General features: G+C 34.0%; 1 protein-coding gene across 1 annotated transcript in view; it reads right to left on the bottom strand.

Moving 5' to 3' along the window:
* LOC114337865 (zinc finger CCHC domain-containing protein 24-like) overlaps positions 1 to 18155 on the bottom strand; it is a 59964-nt gene extending 41809 nt beyond the window's left edge. The window contains exons 1-2 of the mRNA XM_050659759.1: positions 17877 to 18155; positions 669 to 844 (exon numbers count right to left, since the gene is read on the bottom strand). Coding sequence (XP_050515716.1) covers positions 669 to 833 — 165 coding nt within the window. The 5' untranslated portion in view covers positions 834 to 844; positions 17877 to 18155. The remainder of the gene's footprint in view (positions 1 to 668; positions 845 to 17876) is intronic.
* Positions 18156 to 24735: the final 6580 nt, after the last annotated feature.

The following is a 24735-nucleotide window of genomic DNA, read 5'->3' as shown; positions in this document are numbered from 1 at the left end:
CCCCATTATTATTATTATTAAATATTATTTTTTATCCTTTTTGTAATAGTTTGTGTTATGCGTTAAGCGTGCTAAGTTCATGATATTTGTGCAAATTGTGTTAAGTCCATGTAAGAAAAAGTTTATTATTTTTTTTGATGATACTTATATGGTTTGTTTATATTATTTATTGATTATGTTACTGAGAGAAATAAATATTCAATTGATCAAAAGTGTTTAAAATAATTTTGAGGGATACATTCTTGTAAAAACTCCAAAAGTATAACTCAAACAGATTATTGCAAACTTTAAACGCGTTTATCTCAAAACAGTGTTTTAGGACTTAACTCTGTTTACGCACGGAGCACAGAAATGTTCGTCGACGAATTGTACATTCGACCAACTGTTTGTCGACCAAATGTTGTTGACTAATTTTCCGTCGACGAAGTGTTGTCGACCAACTTTCCTAGACCCCTTTAATCATTACCTACACCTACAGATATAAATTATTTATAAAAAAAACATGTTTACTTCAGCTTGCTTAATAGGCAGAACGAGATTCTTAAAAGAAATCCTTGATAATCAAGTCTTATACATACCAAGCAAACGCTAGAAGCACATGCAGCAAAATCATTAGTAATACTAGCATCATACAATATTCGCACATGCCACACACTTGCAATATTTACTTGATATTGGTCGTTGTTTTGATAATGACACCAATTGGTAGCTGGAAACGAACTGAGTAATGAATTTAATGATCCATTACAGCCATAATCTTGTTGGGTTCTGCTAAGAGCAAATGGAGAAGACAAAGTGCTGGAAGGTGAAATTATAGTTGCTGTTGGTGCCATCTCTAATTATTCTGAAAATAAAAATTCGAAATAATGTAAAATTAAAAACGAATGAACATTTTCGATTTCGTTGCAAACCTAAACTGCAGTCGCATTATATCTCTAGTTCAATCAGAGAGTACAGCAAGCACCTCTATCGGTTTCTCAGCTTCTTAGACACTCATCAGGAGATACATATGCTCTTCTCTTTGAATGAACCAGGATAATACTCCGCGTGCCGTCAAGGATTGCAAGGAACGAAATGGCAGGGATGTCCTAGCGACATCTGCTAGAAAAAAGTTTAAGTTTTCAATATGTTCTGTTGGTGGTTAACGGAATCAATTAACTTAAATTAAAATAAGTGTAAAAACAACAACTTGTCAATAATTATTTATTTGTGTCGGTAAAATAGCGTGAATATTGCTCGAAAGAGGGTTTGTTATTCTTTGCGAGTGTGGTGGTGTGTCCGCGCCGGGTGGTTGCTGTGACTATACTGAAAAAAGACATGTCTGTGGTTTTACGTTGAAGACCTAATTTATCGACATAAAGAGGCTGGTCCTTTATCTGATGTTTTAAAAGCTGAAAACATTTCTGTCAAGAAGAGTCCTCGAATGCATTCAAACAGTGATTCATTGACATAAGGTCTGATAAGGTTTACTATTTAATGGGGAATTTTTAAACTGAGACTGAACAGGCCATTACCATCTCGTTTCGTATAGAAAGAATTGTGAATTTTAAATGACCCCTATTATTTTCGTTTAGTAAAGAAAGTTAATATTTAAAATTAGCAATTAAAAAAATAATAAATGAAGCGTGTCGCTATAAATCTAATAGCACATAAAATGGTATGTATTTAAAATACCATTTTATATCGTACCCGATTAAAAACAATGGAAAACCTTCTCTGGTTACACCATGCGAGGCTTCTAAAAATGCAAGCCATGCGGATTCTGGGACTATAGGAAGATGAGGGAATTTTACAATTTATAATTCACATCCCATCTGCTCAGGAGGTAATATAAAAGTTTGACAACCTGAGTCCATACTAACATTTATTAGCAAGTGATAAGACAATCATAGTCTAAAATAATTTTTTCATAAAAAAGGCTACCGGTTTCGAGGTTTACAATTACTACTTCATTGTCACAGTTAGTATAGTCGGTTCGGTAAACTCAGACACAACTTGTTAGTGATTTTAGTAGGTAATTTTTTTGTTTTTGGCCAATTTTACCAAAATTGGCAAAATTACTAACAATTTAGTAATTATTAACTACAGGGTGATTGCTCAATAGATCCGGTATAGTAATACATAACAATAAAAGCTAATAACAAAAATTTTAGCCCCCTTTGAGCTTCATATTACAAAATTAGTTAGAATGTTACAGGGTGTTCGATAACACAGTGGCAGACCAAACTTATGTTTTTTTTAAATAGAACACCCTATATTTTGTTTTAAATTCGAAATCCTGTTAACTTCTCCATCACAAAAATATAAAGGTTTGTTATATTATAGAGGGTATATACAAAGTTGTAACCAATTTTATATGAAAATCATAACAAGTTCAACTCCCTGTATAAATAAAAATAAGCAAAACAGCAATGGTTTGTTAATGCCCTATTTTTGCGTATTGTCAAAATTTTCAAGAATGATTGATATTGCTAATTTTCTTTATATCAAATACAGGGTGAGTCAAAACGCAAGTACATTATTTTCTCAGTAATTTTAAATGGAACACCCTGTATTTTATATCACTATTGAAAAGTACCATTACCGTACTTTACTTTTTGGATAACATTCCTTATGTCTAAATTTATTAGTTTTCGAGATATTTTCATTTTTCAATGGACCAGTAGCGTGGCCACCCAAATCACCAGAATTTAATAAACTGGACTGATTTTTTTGCGGTTGCGTTAATAATGAAGTTTATAAAATACCTCCAACAACAAGGGATGAGATGAAAAATAGAATACAAAGTGTATTTCGATGTGTTAATTTACAAATGAGTCGTAGAGTAATTAGGTAGCTTCAATGATCTTTTTTAGGCGTGTATAAATGTGTTAGGAGGTAATTTTGAACACCTTATGTAATTAAATATTAAAAATATTTTATTAAAAGTATCTTCTAATTTTTTCAAACATGTTTTTTTTGCAAAATGTATTACTGAATAATTATGTTTCGTTCTTTATTTGTTACATTGTTACATTTACATACAAAAGTAGTGTTTAATTGTCTTCACAAAATGTTGTATTTTTTGTTTGTGTGTTTTTTTGTAAAATTTATTACTAATTTTCTTTGTTTATTTGTTGCATTTACATAAAAAAAGTAGTTTTTAATTGTTTCAAAAATGTTGCATGTTGTGGTTGTGTTTTTTTTTGTAAAATATATTACTAATAAATTATCTTTATTTCTTTATTTGCTACATTGTTACATTTATTACCGGATTAATAATCAGTAATCGTCAATTGTCAATTCAGTCATGCCTTGACTGAATATAAAATATATAAAATATATGAAAATAATAATAGCATGAAAGTATTTCAATTAATTTAATTAAAAATATGTAATAGGAAATATAAACATAAACATTTTGTCCAGTCGTTTTATACCGATACTAAAGTTGTTAAAATATTTTTGGCCGTGGTCTTGTTTGTAAATTACAGAAAGAGATTCATTATTGTAATTCACTTGATCTTGTTATAAATGGGACCAGCATCAGCATCGCATTTTTGCCAATTATTATTGTCTTGAGTCAAAATACAATTATGTAAGTATAAATAGAGTAACAGTCACATTTACGATCTTTTCTATTTATTTATTTTTAGAAATAATAAGAACGAGAATTTCAATTATCAAAGTCTATTTTTATTTAACAATAAAACTCTGAAGACTTTTGATTTGAATATTTTCACAAAATTTATTATAAATTACTGTCACTACACCTGTTTCAGCACAGTGCCTTTCTCAAGTGATGTGTATTTACTATAGTCCAGGGTAGTAATTAGGTTTTTTCCATGACACTTAAACAGCCAGGGTACTGAAGCGTTTTTTCGACAGGTAATACCTATAGGAACAAATTGTAACTATTTCCTGCGTAGGATCTGGTGGCCATTTTTATTTATAAACAATTTAGTGTCAAAAAATGATATTTTTCACTTTCATTTTTCAAATCAATGGAAAACAGGGAAACTTGTTTTTTTTAGTACAAATAATATGTTCGAGATTATGAAAAAAGCTTTAAAATGACGTATTACAAAGTTTGATATACTCATTTATTGTTAATATAATAGCGAAAAAAGGTCGGAATTGCAAAAAAAAATATTTTCGCAATAACTGTTGTAAAAATTAGTGTACAACTTTGAAATTTTTGTAAAATAATGGTTCTTTGGTACTTAATCTGTAATAAAAATTTCAAAGCGATTCATTCAATTGTTTAAATTTTATTCAAATTGTTTTTCCCAGAGAGCATTTTTGCAATAACATAAGTAAAAAAATGACGTTAGAACCATTCCAAAGGTACCAAATGAAAGAGCATGAGCTATATTTTCAAGTGAATAAGAAATGTATTTATTAGTAATAAATAATTATGCAAAAGTATCGTAAATCTTTCGTTATACACTTTTTATTTTGTTATATAAGAAATTATATATATTTGTTACAATTTTTTATCAATTATGATATAAATAACATTACTTGGTAGTTGTACACTTAAAACAGGGTAAAAAAGTTAATTTTTTTGGAAAAGTTATTCAGAAAGTTTATAAAGAAAAATTGATGATAATTTTGCATAATTATTTATTACTAATACATGCATTTTTTATTCACTTTTTTAAAACCATGTTGAAAATGTAGCTCATGCTCTTTCATTTGACACCTGTGGAATGGTTCTAACGTCATTTTTTTCTGACTTATGTTATTGCAAAAAAATGCTCTCTGTGATAAACAATTTGAATAAAATTTAAACAATTGAATGAATCGCTTTGAAATTTTTATCACATATTAAGCACTAAAGGACCCTCATTTGACAAAAATTTCAAAGCTGTACACTAATTTTTACAACAGTTACTGCGAAAATATTTTTTTTTGCAATTCCGACCTTTTTTCGCAATTATATTAACAATAAATGAGTATATCAAACTTTGTAATACGTCATTTTAAAGCTTTTTCCATAATCTCGAAGATATTTGTACTAAAAAAATCATAAGTTTCACTGTTTTCCGTTGATTTGAAAAAAAAGGGGAAAATGCCATTTTTTGACAGTTAATTGTTTATAAATAAAAATGGCCGCCAGATCCTACGTAGGAAATAGTTATTATTTGTTTCAATAGGTATTACCTGTCGAAAAAACGCTTCAGTACCCTGGCTGCTGAAGTGTCACGAACAGGGTATATTTTTGTCTTATTACCCTGGCCTACTAGGCGTCTACACTTTAAAGTCTCTAACTGAATAGATTGAGAAGTGAGGAGTTGTTCGTTTCAAGTTGGTTATTCACAATTATTATTATCTTCTTCTTCATGTGCCTTGTCCGTTGCGGACTTTGGCTATCATTATATCAATTTTAATTTGGTTTGTTTCTGCGTTTCTGAATATCTCGATCGATGTTAGTCCAAACCATTGGCGTAAGTTTTGAAGCCATGAGTGCCTTCTTCTTCCGGGTCTGCGTTTGCCCTCTATTTTACCCTGTATTATCAGTTGGAGTATGTTATGTATTTATCATGTCGCATAATATGACCGAGGTATTCAAGTTTCCGTTTCTTAATTGTGAAAGAGATTTCTTATTTTTGTTTTTCCCTCGGCGCAATACCTCTACGTTGATGGAGTGAGTCGTCCAGGATACTTTGAGCATTCGTTGGTACACCCACATTTCAAATGTCTCCAGATTCCTCATTAATGTTTCTGTTATTGTCCAGGTCTTTGCGCCATTCAGCAAGACTGGAAATACATGTCATTTTAGCAGCCGTATTTTTAGTGGGAGAGATATGTCGCAATGGGTGAATATACCTATTTCTCATGTTGTTAAATGTTGCTCTGGCCTTTTCAATTCTAGATTGTATTTCGGTTGCTTGATCCCATTTCGAGTTGACGACTGTTCCGTGTTCCAAGGTATATGAGTCAACGTGTTGAATTAATTGTTTCTTGAAGTTATACTTCTATTGAGAGTAAAATTTCATAATACTGCACGCATGCGCACACAGACAGTATGGCGTTTAGTTGCTGAATCTTTCAAGTTATGTATAAATATATCAGTGCAAGAAAAGGTGTGAAAAAAATATATAGTGTTTTTAGTAAATATATTTATTATAATTTTTGTGTCTTTGGATTTGTCTTCCTCAGGAGTAAGACGAGTATTATTAAAACATTTTATTGTATATTTATTATACTTCACCTTCCAGTCTGTTTGTTACCGTGAATTGTCATTAGGTACGTCCGAACCGATACAGACAGCGTATTTGGTATAGTAATTCGGCCAGAGATCGAGAGGTCTTGAGTTCGAGTCCGGAGCAATCCTATACTTTTTTTATTTTTTTGAAAGCGGTAAGCACAAAATTAGTTTGGTGTTTAAAAAAATTAAAACAAACTGTTTAAAGTATATTTATTTTTAAGAAATCATATAATAGAAGCATAACTTCTTACGTGCGTACAAAGTACACACAAATTCTTTTTTTTTTCAATTGTCTAGCAGGTTTTTGAGTTTTGCCGATCCATTTTGTTTTATTTATGTTGAGGTTAAGTCCTCTTTTTTCACTTGCTCTTTGTACCCTGTCCATAAGAGAGAGGGGAGAGAACACATCCCTAAGAATTATTATATCTGTATTTTTTAATTTATATTAAATATACCTGCCAATAGGTACTGAACTATCGAACATCACATTAGAAAATAATGAAATCATCATGCCCTGCGACCATTACACATATCTAGGAATCGTTTTTGACACAACGGGGAAAGATGATGAAGAAATAAAAAGAAGAATAACACAATCCAGAAAAACAATAGGTTGTCTAAACAGCGTACTGTGGAATCATGAAATAGGAAAAAGAAGAAAACACAATATCTACGAATCTCTTATTAAAAGCAGTCTATTGTACGGAGCAGAAACTTGGCGGATAACCGAAAACAACAGAAGAAAACTGGAGGCAGTAGAAATGGACGCTTTTAGAAGATCAGTAGGAGTGTCACGCAGAGAGAGAATACGTAATGATGACATAAGACAGCGAATGGGGGTTGACGGCTCTCTAACAACAGACATAGAAAGAAAACAGCTGATATGGTACGGACACGTCCAGAGGATGGATAACTCAAGACTCCCTAAAATAATTATGCAATGGGTACCACCAAACCGCAGAAAGAGAGGAAGACCCAAGAAATCTTGGAGAGAGGGAGTAACGAAGGCGATAAGCGCAAGAGATCTTAGAGAGGGCCAATGGGATGATAGAGTGTCATGGAAATTAGGCATCGGACAACGTCGCAAGACGTTTTAAAACCGATTGATATATATATTTTTTAATTTATTAATTTCCATAGATTCTAATAAAGATAGCTTTATTAGACATTTGCGATCACCGTTGCGAAGGCTTCTGAATACAGAATAATTGTCCAGCATTTGATATCTGAGTCCATTCATGAATGTTTATTAACCAAGAAACTTGTTTTCTTCCTACACCTCTACGGCTCTCTATTTTGCCTTTAAGCATCCGTTGTAATATTTTATATCGATTTCTCCTCACTATATGTCCCAGATAAGACATTTTCTGGTGTTTAACGGTCTGTTCCGTGGCGTGTGTGGATGCGTGTAATAACGTTATTGTCCACGGAAACAAATAAAATAAAAGTAATAAATAAAACGTAAAACAATTGTCAATAATATATTTATTTATTTCGGTGAAAAGGCATGCTTTGTTTATATCTCATAAGGGCTTGTTATTCTTTTGCCGAGCGAGAGGTTATGACCGACCGGACTGCAAGCTGTGACTGAACTAAACTACAAACATTAATTTGTGATTATGTGGTTTTACCATATGGCCAGACAGGCGATAATTTATTAGATCTGAAAAGGTCAAAAGGCATTTTACATGAATAGGGATATATTTCGTTTCTTAAAACTGAACAGGCCCTTTTATGCATATGGTTTGGTATATTATCAGCGGAAAAAATGTGAATTTTAAATGGGACGTATTATTTCGTTTTGAGAGAAAAGTTATTAAAAATTAAAAATTAAAATTAGCAAAACAGTAATAGGGATGTTCACTAATTTTTAAATTCTTCCCAGTCGTCTTTGATCAACGACTAGTTTTGTATACTTATTTACTCAGTGTATTTGAATGTGTGCAGTTTTTTACGTATTTAATTATTAAAAATTAAACCAAATAAGTGGTGTTTTGTTCCTGGGTGTGTAAATACATCAAAAAACAGTTCTGACAAGATTTTTATTACCTTTCCAGCCAATTTAAAACAGAAAAAGAAATGGTTTTTGCAGCTAGAACTTAAAATAACTAACTTAAAGAACTAACTTAATAAAATAAACATTATAGAAGTTTTCCAGAGACTTTCGGCCCTTGGTAATAATGTAATTCTTTCTGCATTTACATTTTTCAAAAATACTTATTAGTTTTCTCATTTTTCGAAAAAAATGAATGAATTTAAATAGCATTGGACCAAGATTTTGCACCTACCCCCTTAAAGAGTAAATGAAAAGTTTCGGGACCTAAAATTTGTATTCCTTAAACTGGGATATTCCTAAAAGCGGGATTCTAATAATACATACAGTAAAAGTAAACCTTGAAATAACTACATGTGGATGTAGGTATGACTTTATATTATATTAAAATCATTAATAATTTAGTGAAAAGATTGGTTGAAATGAAAATGTATAATAACCAAGTTCAAAAATATTTTTTACCTTGGAACAGTTGTCAACTCGACCGAACAGGGAGAAGTTGGTTTTTTGCGGTTTCCCAACTTCATTGCACAATTATACCTGTTCGTCCCCAGAAAATAGCCGCAACTATTTTCAACACTCGAACGCACACTGTCCACGCTGTGCTCAAAACCTCCTGACCACCGACGAGGGACGCAGGCTTGCCTGTCGTTGTACAATGGTTTCTAGGGAGCTAGATCGAGAGCAAAGCACGGACAGTACACGTAAATGTCAATGGAACCAACATCAACTCCATCAAACTTTCTTCTCCTGGTAAACCAGGAACACCAGGAACACCACACTTGCCCCAGTGCGTTTTTCGGACTGTTTGCTTTGACTACCATTTTTCTCTCTTCGATTTACAACACAATCACATTCACTACAAACCCTGAAGAGGACAAAATCCTAAACGGGGACACTCATTGTAAGCATTTCCACAAAGCATTTTCAATCTTTACACGCAAATCTACACATTGAGTATATGTCAACTCGAAATACGAAACAACCGAAATAAGATCTAGAGTTGAAAAGGACATAGCAACATTTAACAACAAGCATGAGAAATATTTTCACCCATTGCGACATAATATCTCTCCCACTAAAAATGCGGCTGCTAAAATGTTATTATTTCCGGTCTTGCTATATGGCGCAGAGGCCTGGACAATAATGGAAACATTAATGAAAAAGCTAGAGGCATTCGAGATGTGGGTGTACCCACGTATCCTCAAAATATCCTGGGCGACCCACACCAACGTACAGGTATTGCGTTGAATGGGAAAACAAAAAGAAATCTCTTTTACAATTAAGAAACGAAATCTTAAATATTGCTTTCATATCATGAGGCATGATAAATATCGTATACTCCAACTGATAACGCAAGGTAAAATAGAGAGCAAACGCGGACCCGGAAGAAAAGACACTCATGACTTAAAAACTTACGCCAATGATTTGGACAAAAATCGATCGAGTTATTCAGAAACGTCTCAAATGAAATTAAAATTGCCATGATGATAGCCAACGTCCACAACGGACAAGGCACATGAAGAAGAATAAAAATATTTTTAATACACCTAATCAAGGTAAAGTAATAACCAGCCAATGTATGTATACAATATGCATGCGTACAATGCATGCATACAACTTTCTCTATTTTTTTTTTGTGGAGTATTAAGCATTTATTTTTTTAGCTTAAAGAAGACATGGAAAATTATATGGAATATACACTCAGTACAGCTGTGGTAGATTTATTTTTTTACAAGATGCCAATAAATCATACGCCATTGTTACATCTACACTACAGTCGGTAGTTTATACGAATCGGCTTTCTGAAACCCTTCTTCCATTTTATTTGTTTATTTTTGTAAAACCCAAAATATGTCCTTACAAACAGTCTATCCACTTTAAATTAAACAAATTCACTATAAAACTCCACTTTAACCCTGATAAAACAAGAAGAGAACAAAATAAAATGACCTGAAACGTCAAACAGGTAAACAGTAAATAACACTATGAGAATGGAGCGCTTGGGGTATGCAACTAGTGACGTCAGGCCAATAGAGAAGCGTTCTTGAAATTTAAAATAATGCTAGATTTCTAATAAAGATTTTTTATAGAAAGGCTTTTTCAATTTTGTTGAAATTTTGGATAATTATTCCTAGGGTGTTTCTTAATCGTTTTACATGTTTGAAATGACTTTTTAATTTTTTGTGACCATCCCTATTGAAGCGTGTCGCCACAGGTCTTTAGCAGTTCTCTTTACTTTAAGGATAGCTTAAGGCCTTTATTTTGAATATTGATACTGTTCATTAAAATATTGTTTTCTGTCTATCCAGATTCTGGTGTTATGTACCGCTTTAATCTTTTTGTGCATATGAAAATGGTCATGTTTGCGTTGTAGTGTTTCAATTTCCGTCAAGGTGTTACTAATAAAGAAAATCTGTATCTTTTACATTTTAATTTAAACAACTATTTCGCTTGAAACATTACTTTCTGGCGAATTAACCGGCGACAATAAAAAGGATTTCGAATGAGTTTGCAGACAAATGTGGCTTTTATGAGATATTTCCTGTTTCTAAAACAATTACCCCAATGCGTATCGTTATTACTCTCTCTTTGAAATTTGAACGCCAAAAACTATAATAGTAATTATTGTTTGTGTGTTGTTTTTATGCCAATTTATTGGCAATATAATTGACTGGGAAACACACCGAACACATGCACTGTAACCTTAATGACACAAGAAATATAACTGTACAAGGATTTTGAAATTGTAATGTCCTATAAAATCAGTCATAAATATGCATTTTTGGTCATCCCTCTCTGATTTTTTGAATTTTCATTTCGATCAATTTGAAGGCATTTTATATTTTATGCCATGTCTGTTGAAAGACATTGAAAGTCATTAAAAGAATGAAAGAAATGAGATGCTGAAATATGGTGAGAAAGTGGTAATTAATACTCTCCATTCCCTTTTTAACATAATACAGTCGAACCCGCTTATTGGAATAGCCTTCGTGACAAGCAAAAGTATTCTTATAACCGGGATATTCTAATAACCGATCATTGGTGGCTAGTAGAAACGTTTCGGAACCTCAAATTTCTATTCCTTAAAGCGGGATATTCTTATAAGAGGTATTCTATTAAGCGGGTTCGACTGTATTAAAATAAAAAAGAATCCCAAACGACTAGAAGGACACAAGAAAGGGGACAAAGCAGATATAAAAAAACTACCGTCCTATAACACTCCTCAATGTAACGTATAAACTCGTAACAAAAATTTTAACCAATAGATTGACGACAAAATTCGACGGATATCAGTCGAAAGAATAAGCTGGCTTTAGAAAGGGATTTAGGCACAAGTGACCATTTATTAAGTATGAAAATCCTTATAGAACGAGCAACTGAATACCACATACCTCTATACATATACCCTATTCCACGAACATACGCCTGTTTTGGATTACTTCGACAACGAATATTTTACTGTGCAAAATAAGAAGAACGAAAGTAAATTGCAAATTACATTGTTGTTTATTGGAATAATTATTAGCGCCATTTACTTTCGTACTTCTTATGTTGCACAGTAAAATATTCGTTGTCGAATTAATCCAAAACAGGCGTCTGTTCGTGGAATGGCCCATAGCGTTCATAGATTTCGAAAATAGGTATTTCTCTGAACTGGTTCCAATCTTACATACTTGGATAATAGGAAACAACTGGTTAAAGCAAATGATACAGACTCTAGTCTCAAAAATATTGTATGTGGGGTACCACAAGGTTCAGTATTGGGTCGTCTACTTTTCCTTATCTTTATTAATGACATCACTAGTTTAAAAATTGATGGAAAAGTTTTTCTTTTTGCTGACGATACCAGTATCACTTGGAGCAACTCAAATATCACAACTCTTCATGCTACTATAACTTCTGATCTACTCACAATAAAATCCTGGTCCGATTCTAATTTACTCTCTTTTAACGTAGATAAAACAGTAGCATTATCCTATAAAGGAACTCTTCAACCCTTATCTCTTCATAACAGCCAGATCAGTATCGTTGATTCTGTAAAGTTTCTTGGTATTTTTTTAGATAGCAACCTTAAATGGTTCCTTCATATCGATGTGTTAAGCAAGAAACTATCCTCAGCTTGTTTTGCAATAAGATCTGTTTCGAAGGAAATGAATTTAGCCTCTTCCAAAATAACATACTTTTGATTGTTCGAGTCCCATCTTCGATATGGTCTGCCTTTTGGGGTTCTGGTACAGCTGCCCAATCCGATGTTATTTTTAAATTACAAAAAAGAGCAATAAGATATCTGTTTGGCCTCAGAAGAGCAACACATTGTAGAAGCTACTTCAAAGATCACAGGAATCTAACACTACCTTCTTTATATATTTTAGAAACTGTTTGCTTAATTCGTAAACATCTACATGTCTTTCCAGCAAGACCTAGACATGACTATTCCACCAGAAATTCTACCTTTGACATCTATTTACCGATCCCGTCCAGTGAGTTAGTAAAGAAATCTATATTATTCTGCAAAAAAACTATACAATCATCTCCCTCTAGAACTTAAATCTGCAACATATTTCCCTAAGTTCCGCAAAATGACAAAAGCCTATTTATCTGAATAAAAAACCATATTATTCAATAACAGAGTTTCTTAACCAATAACTAAGAAATTACAGTATTCTTATGTATAAGTAGAATCTTAATCTATATTTGAGTGTCATATGCAGCAGCACAACTTATTAAATTTCTTAAGGTAGATTACGCAATTTGCAAATTTTTTTAAATTTTGCAATAGGGCTTTTCATTCACAGTCATTTGTTTCGAGCTTCTGTCATGTGTCACATAATATTAATATATCTTACGTCATACGTTATTGGTGTTGCCAATTATACAAACCAAAGACGTATGACGTAGATATATTAATATTATGTGACACATGACAGAAGCTCGAAACAAATGACAATCGATGAAAAGCCCTATAGATTGTTACTGATTTTTACTGTGAAATCACTTTATTATGTTTTATTTATATTGACGATTTGTATAATTTTAGTTGTTAAATTTTTCATGACAATAAAATAATGCATATTTCTATTCTATTCTAAAAGGCTTTGGACAGTGTCGAACGTTGGGCAGTGAAAAATTATTTGATTAACAGCAGAATTGACCACATATATACAGACCTTACAATATTATAAGGAAGCCAAAACGACAATTAAATTATATGAAGCAACACAATCAATACAAATAAATAGTCGTGAGACAGGGTGACACAATATCACCGAAACTTTTCAGTCAGGCTCTGGAAGATATTTTTAAAAGATTAGAATGGGAAGAAAAAAGTATAAAAAATTGTGGACAACGTTTGAACAATCTAAGGTACTCTGATGACATCGTATTGATAACCGATAAAAAAGAAGAATTGTTTGAAATGATGAAAGCACTGAACATAGAAGCTGGAAAGTCAGGCCTTAATATGAATTACAGCAAGACCAAAATCATAACAAATACAGATGAGGACATCACAATGAGGATCGGACAAGATGAAATAGAACAAGTTCACGATTATATATATCTGGGTCAAATTATAAAACTTAACAAGGAAAACCAAACAGCAGAGATCAAAAGACGAGTTAGACTGGCATAGGCGGCATTTGGCAAACTAAGCTACATACTTAAAAACAAAAGATGTCCACAACATCTTAAAACCAAGGTATACAATCAATATGTACTCCCTGTTCCACTTATGGTTCCCAAACGTGGAAGTTTACAAAAGCAAACATGGACAAAATCATAAAAACGCAAAGAGCAATGTAAAGGCAAATGTTGCACATAATACTAATGGATAAAAAGAGAAACGAGTGGATAATAGAGAAAACCAAAGTTAGGGATGTTAGATAAAGACAAGAAGTTGTAAAATTGAAATGGAGATTTGCCGCACACAATATAAAACAAAAAGAAGACCGATGGAACAAAATTCTTATAAATTGGAGACCGTGGGAACATAAACGAAGCAGAGGAGCATAGGCGTAACCAGGGGGTTGTTTTGGTGGTTATAACCCCCTCCCCACTTTTGGATGTACTTTGAGCTCTATACGCTTAACACCATTATTATTCCATACCCCCCAGAGACCTTCAAGTAGATGTAACTCCCCCCTTAGAATCATCCTGGTTATACCTCTGCAGAGGAGGCCCCTAAATGAGATGGGCAGATGATATCAAGAAGCACATGGGCTCTAGGTGGATAACTGTAGCGACAGCCAGAGAAGAATGGTAAAGGATTGGGAAGACCTATGTCTAAAGATGGATCAAAGAAGGCTAATTAGATAGGTAGATGATAGATGTTATTAAGATATACCGAAGAACATTATATACGACGAAATAATCTTATCCATTGATCTGAGGTATCTCAATTTGAGTGTAAGCAATCGGAAAGGAAAAGGAAGAACAAACAGGAATGGAAGAATATGATAAACCAAATCATGAGCCTGCTTGGCTCGAAGGCTAATGAATTATTGTTACTCTGGTTGGAACTAAGAACTTGGGAACGGAAACAACAGAAGGAAGAAAAGAGGACGTCCTAGGTTAGTGAAACGGGCAAATAAAAAGAGCAATGAAAAAAAAAGAATGGTAGTAATAATGGCAGTAGGATAATAAAACAATGAATTAAACAATACATTTTTTATCATTACTGTAATCAAGGCCGCGTTTAGGTCAATTGACACCCTAGGCAATTCTCAAGTAGCTGCCCTTCAAGCATGTACCATTTTTGCGAAAAAAATTATTGCTAGCAGATTTTTATTTAAATAAGAATACTTATAAGAATATTTAAATAAGAATTGTCATTCCAGCTTGATCACATCAGATTTATTTTTTGATTTTTCTTTGGAAAAATCATCTATAATGTCGTCATAATTTATCGCCTTTGTTACGTCACTTTCTATGGACGAAATCGACAAATTGTTAAGAAGTTGATTCGTCATACTTGATCGAAAATTATTTTCATGACTATTTTCAATTCTTGACATCTTCGAAAATGACATTTCAGCGGACACGTTGGTTGTCAACTGGGAGGCACAAATAAATGCGCAAAGCAATATCAAAATTAGGGAAAATATCTTTCAGTCCACTCTTCTTTAAATATTTAGATATGTCAATTATTGGTGATTGGTGATTGGTGATTTTATTGTGGTATCCAAATGACCCTTTAAGTGAATGCATTCATGTAAGAATGATGTAGGTATCTATTATTGCAGTCAATGACGGTATTTGGCTCCGAATTTCATCCTACTGCATCAATTTACTTGATATTTTCGCTGTAAGTAGGGAATAGCTCAAGAAACAAAGTCTACCCTATATCCTATGGCGCTTTTAACTTAGGGGTGGTTCCCACCCGTTCTCGGGGGTGGAATGTTTTTTATCAAACTAACACCGGAAGTGATCAGAGAACCTAATTCTAAGCAAAAACTGTTTTATAAATTTTTTTGAAAACTCAATACTTTTTGAGTTATTTGTGGTTAAAAATTTGCCATTTTCATTGAAAAATGACACTTTTCGGAGACTGTTTTTTGGGAATACCATAAGAATTGTGCATCTAACGAAAAAAACATTATAAAACATTTTTGTAGTTTGTGAAAAATCAGAAAGATTCATTTTTTCATAATTCTTCTACTTTTAATAAAAAAGAGATGGTAGGTGAAAAAAGATTTTTTTGGTGCATGCTCAAATCGGTGTATTCAACTTAAAATAACAGAGAAATGGTCGATTTTAGGGGTATAATGCTACGAATACTTTTGTAGCGCTTGAAAAGATCTTTAAAACGAGAACTGTTAAATGTCGGTTACATTCAAACTAAGCGAGATATGGTGCAAAAAAAACTAAGGTATGACTAATATATTTTAAGGAAAAATGAGTATAAAATAAGAAATAGTATATATAAATATAGAAAAAAATATATATTTAACCCCTCATCCACCAGAATTTAAATGCATCGTTTTCCTTCTGCAATACCTTCTACTATAGTATTATTTCTATATTAAAAAAGTTGGACGGGTTTAAAATGAATGGTTTTTGAAAAGAATAAGATTAAATTATAGAGCACATTTTTAAATTTCCTAAAAAATCTTCCTTTTTCTCCATGTAATTCGAAAGTGATAAGAGATACGTAAAAAAATACCTTACAAAAATGTAGGTTTTCTTTTAGGTAACAATTTTATTTTTGTTTCATTACTGTATCTCATTATCCTTTTCGAGTTACATGGAGAAAAAGGAAGATTTTTAAAAAAATTTAAAAGCGCTCTCTGTAATTTAATCTTATTTTTTTCAAAAACCGTACATTTTAAACCCGTCCAACTTGTTGAACATAGTAATAACACTATAGTAAAAGGTATTGTAGAAGCAAAAGGATGCATTTAAATCTGGTGGATGAGGGGTTAAAATATACATACTTCGCATTTTATCTTAATATAAATTATTCATCCTTTTTTGCACCATATCTCGCTTAGTTTGAATGTAATCGAAATTTAACATTGTGGTCATTTTAAAGGTCTTTTAAGGCAGTACTTACAAAATATATTGATAGCATTATACCCTTAAAATCGACCATTTCTCTGTTATTAAGTTGAACACACCGATTTGAGCATGCACAAAAAAAATGTCTTTCCACCTACCATATCTCTTTTATGTTATCACTAGAAGACTTATTAAGGAACGAATCTCTTTGATTTTTCATAAGCTACAAAAATGTTTTATATAGTTTTTTTCGTTAGATGCATAATTTTTAAGGTATTCGCAAAAAACCGTACGAAAAGGCGACATTTTTCAATGAAAATGGCAAATTTTCAACCACAAATAACCCAAAAGTATTGAGTTTAAAAAAATTATAGAACAGTGCGCCCGCCGCCGCCTTTGCAGTGCTGTCGACAGCCCAACAATCCCTAAATTTACAACTTCTGTCTTTTTTGAATGAATAGTGTTAAGAAAATGCTATTTGTTTTCTAGAAATGAATGCCCACTTATATTCCATTGATGGATGTACCATGTACTTAAATGTTATTCGATTTCAATTTTTATATACAAATATTTTTTGTACAGTATTTTTGCCGCCCTCTCATAATTTGCCGCCCTAGGCAACTGACTATATTGCCTAATGGATAAAGCAGCCCTGACTGTAATTGCTAAACCCACATCGATGGTGAAATAAAGACCGCGTTTGTCATATTTTAGCAGCTACAAAAATTTCGAAATGCTTATACACAAACCTTTGAGTAGGACTAAAAATAAAAATAGTTAACACTTATGTAGATTATTATATTTATAGCAATTGAAATTGAGCGCGGACCACTTTTACAACAAATTAAGAGCAGCTGAAATCATTATTTAAATAATAAATGAAGTTTTCCGGAAAAATAGAACTAAAACAAAAGTGAACTCATAAAGAAAACTGTCGAAAATTTGTACCAGATAACCTACAAACCTGAGTTATTTCCGGGAACACGGTTTTTTACGATTTGGCACAATTTCCACAATACATGTCCAAAGCAAAAAACTTTTTTTTCCGCAACACGTGCCTAAATTAATCCAAAAGTTATTTCACTGTAAAGATAATGAAAATAAAAGTGTTATAATATAAGAAAATCTTACCTTGTTCTCACTACAACCAAGAAAATAGCTAACACTGTGGAAAAAATAGTTCTAGGACGGAAATAACGAAAAAAATGTTTACTATTCCTTGCCAGAAATCACAAGGATATTATCCATAAACGCAAAGAAGTATTCTGCCGCACCAAAAACAATTTGCCGTGATTCACATTTTGATCGTAATGAATTGTACGCACATATGTTTGCTCATTAAAGGGTGCTAGTGTTATGCATTTGTCAATTTATTCTGTCTCTGGATTCTGGATGGATGCGATGTGAGTACACGTCACGCGAGAGAGCGATGGTGGGAGCACTAGCTCAGCTTAGAGAACCTAAAATAAGTCAGAGGACAGGCACGGTTTAGGGGGTGATTTAGGGGGCAGCCCAATATGCAGTGGCCTATTAAAAATGTTTAGTATTACGTTTATATGGGATTGAGCCATAATTATTAATATATCGTTCTCAAAAAAGATTATTCTAAAAACCAAGATTTTTTAGGTTACGCATTTCTCTTAAAAAATGACATACTTGGCCTAGATCTTATAGGCCACAGCAATGGTGGCGCAGGTATTCTGTGTTGACAATTATTGAGTTTTGAGTTTGTCCTATTCCAGAGGTTTTGCCAGACTCTCAAGCACATTTGGTTTACTGTATGTTGTAAATCTACACCAAGTTGTATACTCTCTTCTTCTTCTTTAGTTTATTGGCCTCCACCTACTTGGGTATTTGGTCAGCTCATCGTCGCGGAATCAGGGAAAAATCCCTTATTCACTTACAATTTTGAGTTAGTACATTGTACAATTTGCTTCTTCTTCTTCTTCTTCTGTATACCCCCAATTGGAATCTCAGAACGGAATGCCTCTTTAGCCGCTTGATCGACGTTTTCGTTACCTGTAATACCCACGTACGATGGAGTCCAAATAATGCTAACCAATACGTTCTTAAGGAACACCCATAAACTACGTCGTTGAAAAGGGGGAGGGGGACTTTGCTTATTACGACGGTATACGACAGGGGGGAGGGGGCCATGAGTGCACATCCGTCGTTGTTTGAAGTTCACGAATATAAAAAATATATCCTATTTTAGAATTTAAAAAAATTAGTATATTATTTTTATCGCATACTTTTCATTTTGTTTTTATCACTCACAGCCTTAATAATATTGCTAGCAGTTTTATACAGACTAACAAACAATAAAACATTGTTCTATGTCTTTAAACAAACGCTTCTTTTCAGAACAACGTCTGGAAGCAATAAGTATTAAACTGTTCACTTATTTACTGAATACTCTGTGTGAAACAATTCTACAAGAATGAATAGAAATAAAATATTCTATTCTATTTAGTTATTACATTGTATCTATTTATACTTAATAAAAGAAATGGCATTGGAATCAAAACAAAATAAATATTAAGATTTATATGATGCAGTTAAGAAAGCATAGGAACTCCGATGAAAGTGTTGTCTTTTGTCCCATTAGAGCTAATTATTAGTTGTACAGTGAATTGAGAGAAAAAAGTACTCGGAAATTAATGAGCTACATAGTAATACTGATTTGGATACATTCGTCAATAAACTTGGAGAGCTAACTTTAAAAAATCCAGAAATAACATTGAATTTAAAAAAAAATCTCTAAAAAGAGGGGTCATGAGTTTCAATTGCGACGTCGGTATGAGGGGGGGGGGGGGGGGTCAACTGTAAACGACGCTTTACGACGGAGGAAGGGAGGGTGGGTATTAAAAACTCCAAAATTTTTACGACGTAGTTTATGGATGCTCCATTATCTACTAATTGGTGGCATGCGTTGTGGATATTTTGAATTATTGGGTTTTGGGAGTAGATATTATTAATGGATAGTATGGAGGATAGCGAGACAGTGCAGATTACAAGGTTTTTGCTTCTGTTGGTTGGACAACTAATTGCTTTCATGACAACATATAGTTCAGCTGTGTAGATGCTACAGTAATATGGAAGACGGTAGGTAGCTTTAACTTCGTTGGTGGAAGTCACAGACGAACCAACTTGATTTTCGGCTTTAAAAGCATCTGTGTAGATGATTGGGTCATACTGTTTGGTGTGGACGGAACTAGGAGTTTCTGTTTTGTTATAATATGTTGATAGACTGCTGTTTATAGTGGGCAGTGTTATTGTCCATGGTGGAGTGTTAGAGTATGAGATTGGAGTAGTAGTTTGTAAATCTATATTACCTATTAGTTCTTTAAGAATTTTAGAAGCTGGTTTTATTGTTCCGGGTTTGTTTTTTAAATACATAGATGTGTGCTCTTATATTGTGTGTTGCAATACACGCGTTGAAAATACGTATTGTAAATATGTATTGTGAAAAAATCATCAAAACTATGAGATTTTCGATGATATGATTTGTTCTTTGACTTTGACGGCAAAAATTGAGACTGCAGTAGATGCCATATGTTCCAGTGGGAACGAAGAAAATAAGTAAGTTCTTTGACTACCTTTACTCCGCTATTGTTGGTATGTTCTTGTTGTTGACTTCTTCTTTTAGTATTAGCTACCAAAGTTTGCTGCATTCTGCTGATGGGTTTGCTACACATTTTTCTTCATTAAGTAGATGAGGGCTGCTTCTTTGACGCTTCTCTTTTTCATGTCTGTTTCTTTCATGATTATTGATTCCATTACAACCTATCAGGTAGCAGATAATCAAAGGCTAGCGCACATAGCTGGAAAATAGCAAGATATGGCAGGATCTAGCAAGATAACAGCAGAACAACCCTCCTAAATGAATTCTTATATTGGTGATCAGTAGAGAGAGGTCAGTAGCGCCATTGATGATGTATATGCATCGCCAATAAAATCAAGGATATTAAATATCGGGCCTTTTTTAAATCAGGTAGATTGTGACGGGAAGAAGTATAACAACTAAAAGGTGAGGTGCAACAAAATTTATTTCGAAAATTTATGAAACTGTTTTCTTGTGGCATGTTTAATTTAAGTATTATATTTATATGAGATATAGCCACAATTATTGGTGTAATAAAAAAATTATTTCGTGTTTAGTCTACTGACACCGTCCCTGTCCGCTAAGTACATGGAGACTGAATCTCTGGCGTTTCTGGTGTTCCCTCGATTCCTGCTGTCTTTCGTTTTGTTTTGTATATCGTTGGGGCTTATATTTTTTTACATAAAAACTTCCTGCACATGAATACCTTACAAGAAAAGGTACCTACGGTATAATTATCAAGTTGTTTGTTAAATCCTTTGAGAAGTCAAATTTGTATTTGGTAACTCACTATTCACTATTTACATTAAAAAGAAATAAAACAATCAGCTGTGCTATCCCTTTAAATTTTGCAACTATTTTATTTAGGTGCGACTATAGTAAGCGGTCTACCCCGAGGATGCGGTCTACCTCGAGAACGCGGTCTACCTGTGCATATCTACTATAGTGTGCAGAATAAGCCAATTTTGAGGTTTATTCCGTCATCATCATCATCATCAATGGCGTTACAACTCTTCGTGAGTCTTTGCCGCGTTTACTATTAGGTACCTTTCATGTTTGTTGGTCCTGTACCACTAATTCCCATTGTCTCACTCCCATTTTCTCCAGATCTTCTTTGACTGCATCTTCCCACCTTTTTACCTTCCATCTAATCATACCTTCTTCCATCTGGCCTTTCCCAGAACACATTGTTTATAAGGCGATTGTCGTTACTGCCACTGCGTATCACATGCCCTGCCCATCTGAGTCTATTGGCCCTTAATATCTGACTAGACTTTCCTTTCCGAATTCCCAATAGAGACTCGTTATTGTATCTGCGCCTCCATTCGTTTGTCACTCTGTCTCTGCAAGAGCCATATATCATTCGAAGGATTTTACGTTCCCACACCAGCAATTTATTTACTTCTCTTTTTGTTAGCGTCCATGTTTCGCTTCCATACGCGACTGCTGGTCGTATTATTGTCTTATATATCTGGATTTTTGCACCTCGTGAAAGAACTTTTGACTTCATTAGATGTTGCATTACAAAGGAAGATGTATTCCCTGCCATTATTCGCGTTTCAAGTTCTCGCTCTATTTTGTTGTTACTTGTGATTGTTGCTCCTAGATTCTTTAACCACTTCGAAGTTATGATCGTTTTGCCTTATTCGCCGTTGTTCTTGTTTTGAGATGACCATGTATTTTGTTTTGTCTTCATTTATTTTTAGACCAATGTTTAATACAGCTTCTTCAAAGCTCGAGAAAATATCATTAACTTCTAATGTTGATTTTTATTACATCTACGTCATCGGCAAAGGCGAGTATGATTTTTGCTCCCCGAGCAGTATGTCTGGTTTGAATTTTGGATAAAATTTTCGCATGACATATATTATAAGGTCAGGTTACACAACAATGGGGATAACGGATCTCCCTGTCTCAGTCCAGAATTTACGCAGAAAGCATATGATATTCTTCCCCTTATTCTAACTTGTGCAAAGGAGTTACTTACACACATTTGTGTTATCGCAGTTAGTTTCTTGGGTACGCCAAGCTCAATCATTGCCTTCCATAATGTTGCACGATTAATTCACCCTCTTCCGCCAGCTACATGACGTACACCCATTGTACGCCATGCCTTGCCCAGAGGTTAAGCTCAGTGGCGTAACTAACGCCAATGCAACCAATGCGGTGCATTGGGGCGCAGGCCTTAGGGGGGCGTAAAAAACTGATATTCTGGAAATATTTTAGCAAAAAAAATATGTTAAAGCAAAACTCTCTGTAGCTTTCCGAAAAAGCAAAATGTAAAAAAAAATTCGTGGTGTTTTATTCCGTTAGCGCAATAACAGACGGGCGACTGTGGCCGGGCACTCTGTGGATCCACAAAAATAGTTTCCGATGATTGACCGTGGGTTCTTATGTGGCGTGGACGTTGCATCACAGACGAGAAACTGTGGCCGGCCACAAGTCGGCCCTAGTTGATGGTATAGAAAATAACTTATATTTCAATAATAACTTTGAAATTTCATGTTTCAGGATCTCTATTAGTCCCAATTACTGCAGCAGTGGAGCTATGTTTTTATTTTCACGGTGCAAGTAGATGGCGCATAAATCGTTTAATTTTCGAAATTTTTTTGTGAAAATTATTTTACATATACTTCTTATAATAAATTCTAATTAAAATTTTCAAAACAATTAGTACGGTTCTTTTTATTTTAGTAATTAACAAAAAAGTATGTGAATTTCGTAGTTTTACACTAGGATAGCCTCTTAATTTTACTTTCAATTAATTTTTTGAATGATAATGTTTTTTAATAATTAACTTTAAAATTACTGTTATATTTCTTTGAACAATCTTTCTCTGATTTTGAATTTTGCATATATAGTGGTATTTTTAAAAATATGGTGCATATATGTATAATAGATTTTCAAAACGAATTGCGCATGTTTCTTGGAATGAATAAAATACCGCAACTGGAATATTCCAAATGAAAGAAGCTTAAGAAGAAACCAGGCCGATTCTGTATATTCTGCGGTATGCCAGCGGATACAAAGAGTTTTAGACCTGTCTCTCTTTTGTGTCACCTTTACAAGGCATTTGAAAGAATGATACTGAACCGGATCGCTGAATATGTGGAGACTAAAATTATTCCAGAACAAGCAGGATTCAGACCCGGAAAGTGCTGCTGCATCAAATTCTTAATCTCACCCAACATATTGAAGATGGTTTTGAATGGAAAGAAATAACAGGAGTAGCGTTCATAAACCTAACTGCCGCCTATGACACAGTTAACCATCAACGGCTACTCGCAAAACTCTACGAAACTACAAAGGATTTCCGACTAACAAGGTTAGTGAAATGTCTCCAGAATAGACGCTTCTACGTAACGCTCCAGTCCAAGAACAGTCGGTGGAGGGACCAAAAAACGGGCTACCACAGGGAAGTGTCCTCGCGCCGATTCTATACAACATATATACCAACGACCAACCCATACACAAACAAACAAGGCAATTTAGTTACGCTGATGATACAGCTGTGGCAGCTCAGGGAAGAACTTTCAATGAAGTCGAAGTGAAACTGACAGATCCCCTGGGAGACTTAGCTCTAAACTACGATAAAAACCATCTGAAACCCAATCCCACAGAAGCCCAGGTATGTGCTTTCCACCTTAGAAACAAACAGAAACAAGCATGCCCGAAGGCTGCTGGAGGTGGAATGGCGTGATCAGATGCTGGAACACAACGAAACGCCAAAATACCTTGGCGTCCGTCTGGATAGAATTTTGTCTTACCGATACCACTGTCAGGATGTCAATAAGAAAGTAAGTGCCAAAAATAATATCATCCGCAAGCTAACTAATACAAAATGGGGAGCACAACCACACACTCTCCGCACTTCTGCCTTAGCAATATGTTTTTCGGCCGCGGAGTTTGGAGCACCAGTATGGGCAAACTCTGCTCACCCAAAGAACGTCGACGTGGCTCTAAATGATACGGTTTGTATAATAGCGGGTTGGCTGAAACCGACACCTATCGAAGAGATATACCCCATAGCTGGGATTGATCCACCACCTATCAGGAGGAAGGTCATGTCAGAGGTAGAACGAAAAAAGCAGGGGACGGACCGAAGACACCCCTTATATGACCACCAAACTCAGCCAACCAAACTATGATCTCGGAAAAGGTTCCTGAAAAGATCAAGCGTCAACTATCGCGACACATTTTCCTACCTCAGAGGAAATGGCTGCTGGACACAATTTACCGTATCTGACTTGGAAAGCGCTAAACAGACTAAGAACCGGCGTTTCACGTTGTGCTAGTAACCTGAAAATATGGGGATACCAGGAGGACGATACCTGCAACTGTGGCGCGGTTCAGACCAGCCGGCATCTACTATCATGCACAGAGATG

The sequence above is a fragment of the Diabrotica virgifera genome, chromosome 8 (assembly GCF_917563875.1).
Source record: "Diabrotica virgifera virgifera chromosome 8, PGI_DIABVI_V3a".
Classification (NCBI taxonomy): domain Eukaryota; kingdom Metazoa; phylum Arthropoda; class Insecta; order Coleoptera; family Chrysomelidae; genus Diabrotica; species Diabrotica virgifera.
This window is presented reverse-complemented; position numbering and strand designations above follow the sequence as displayed.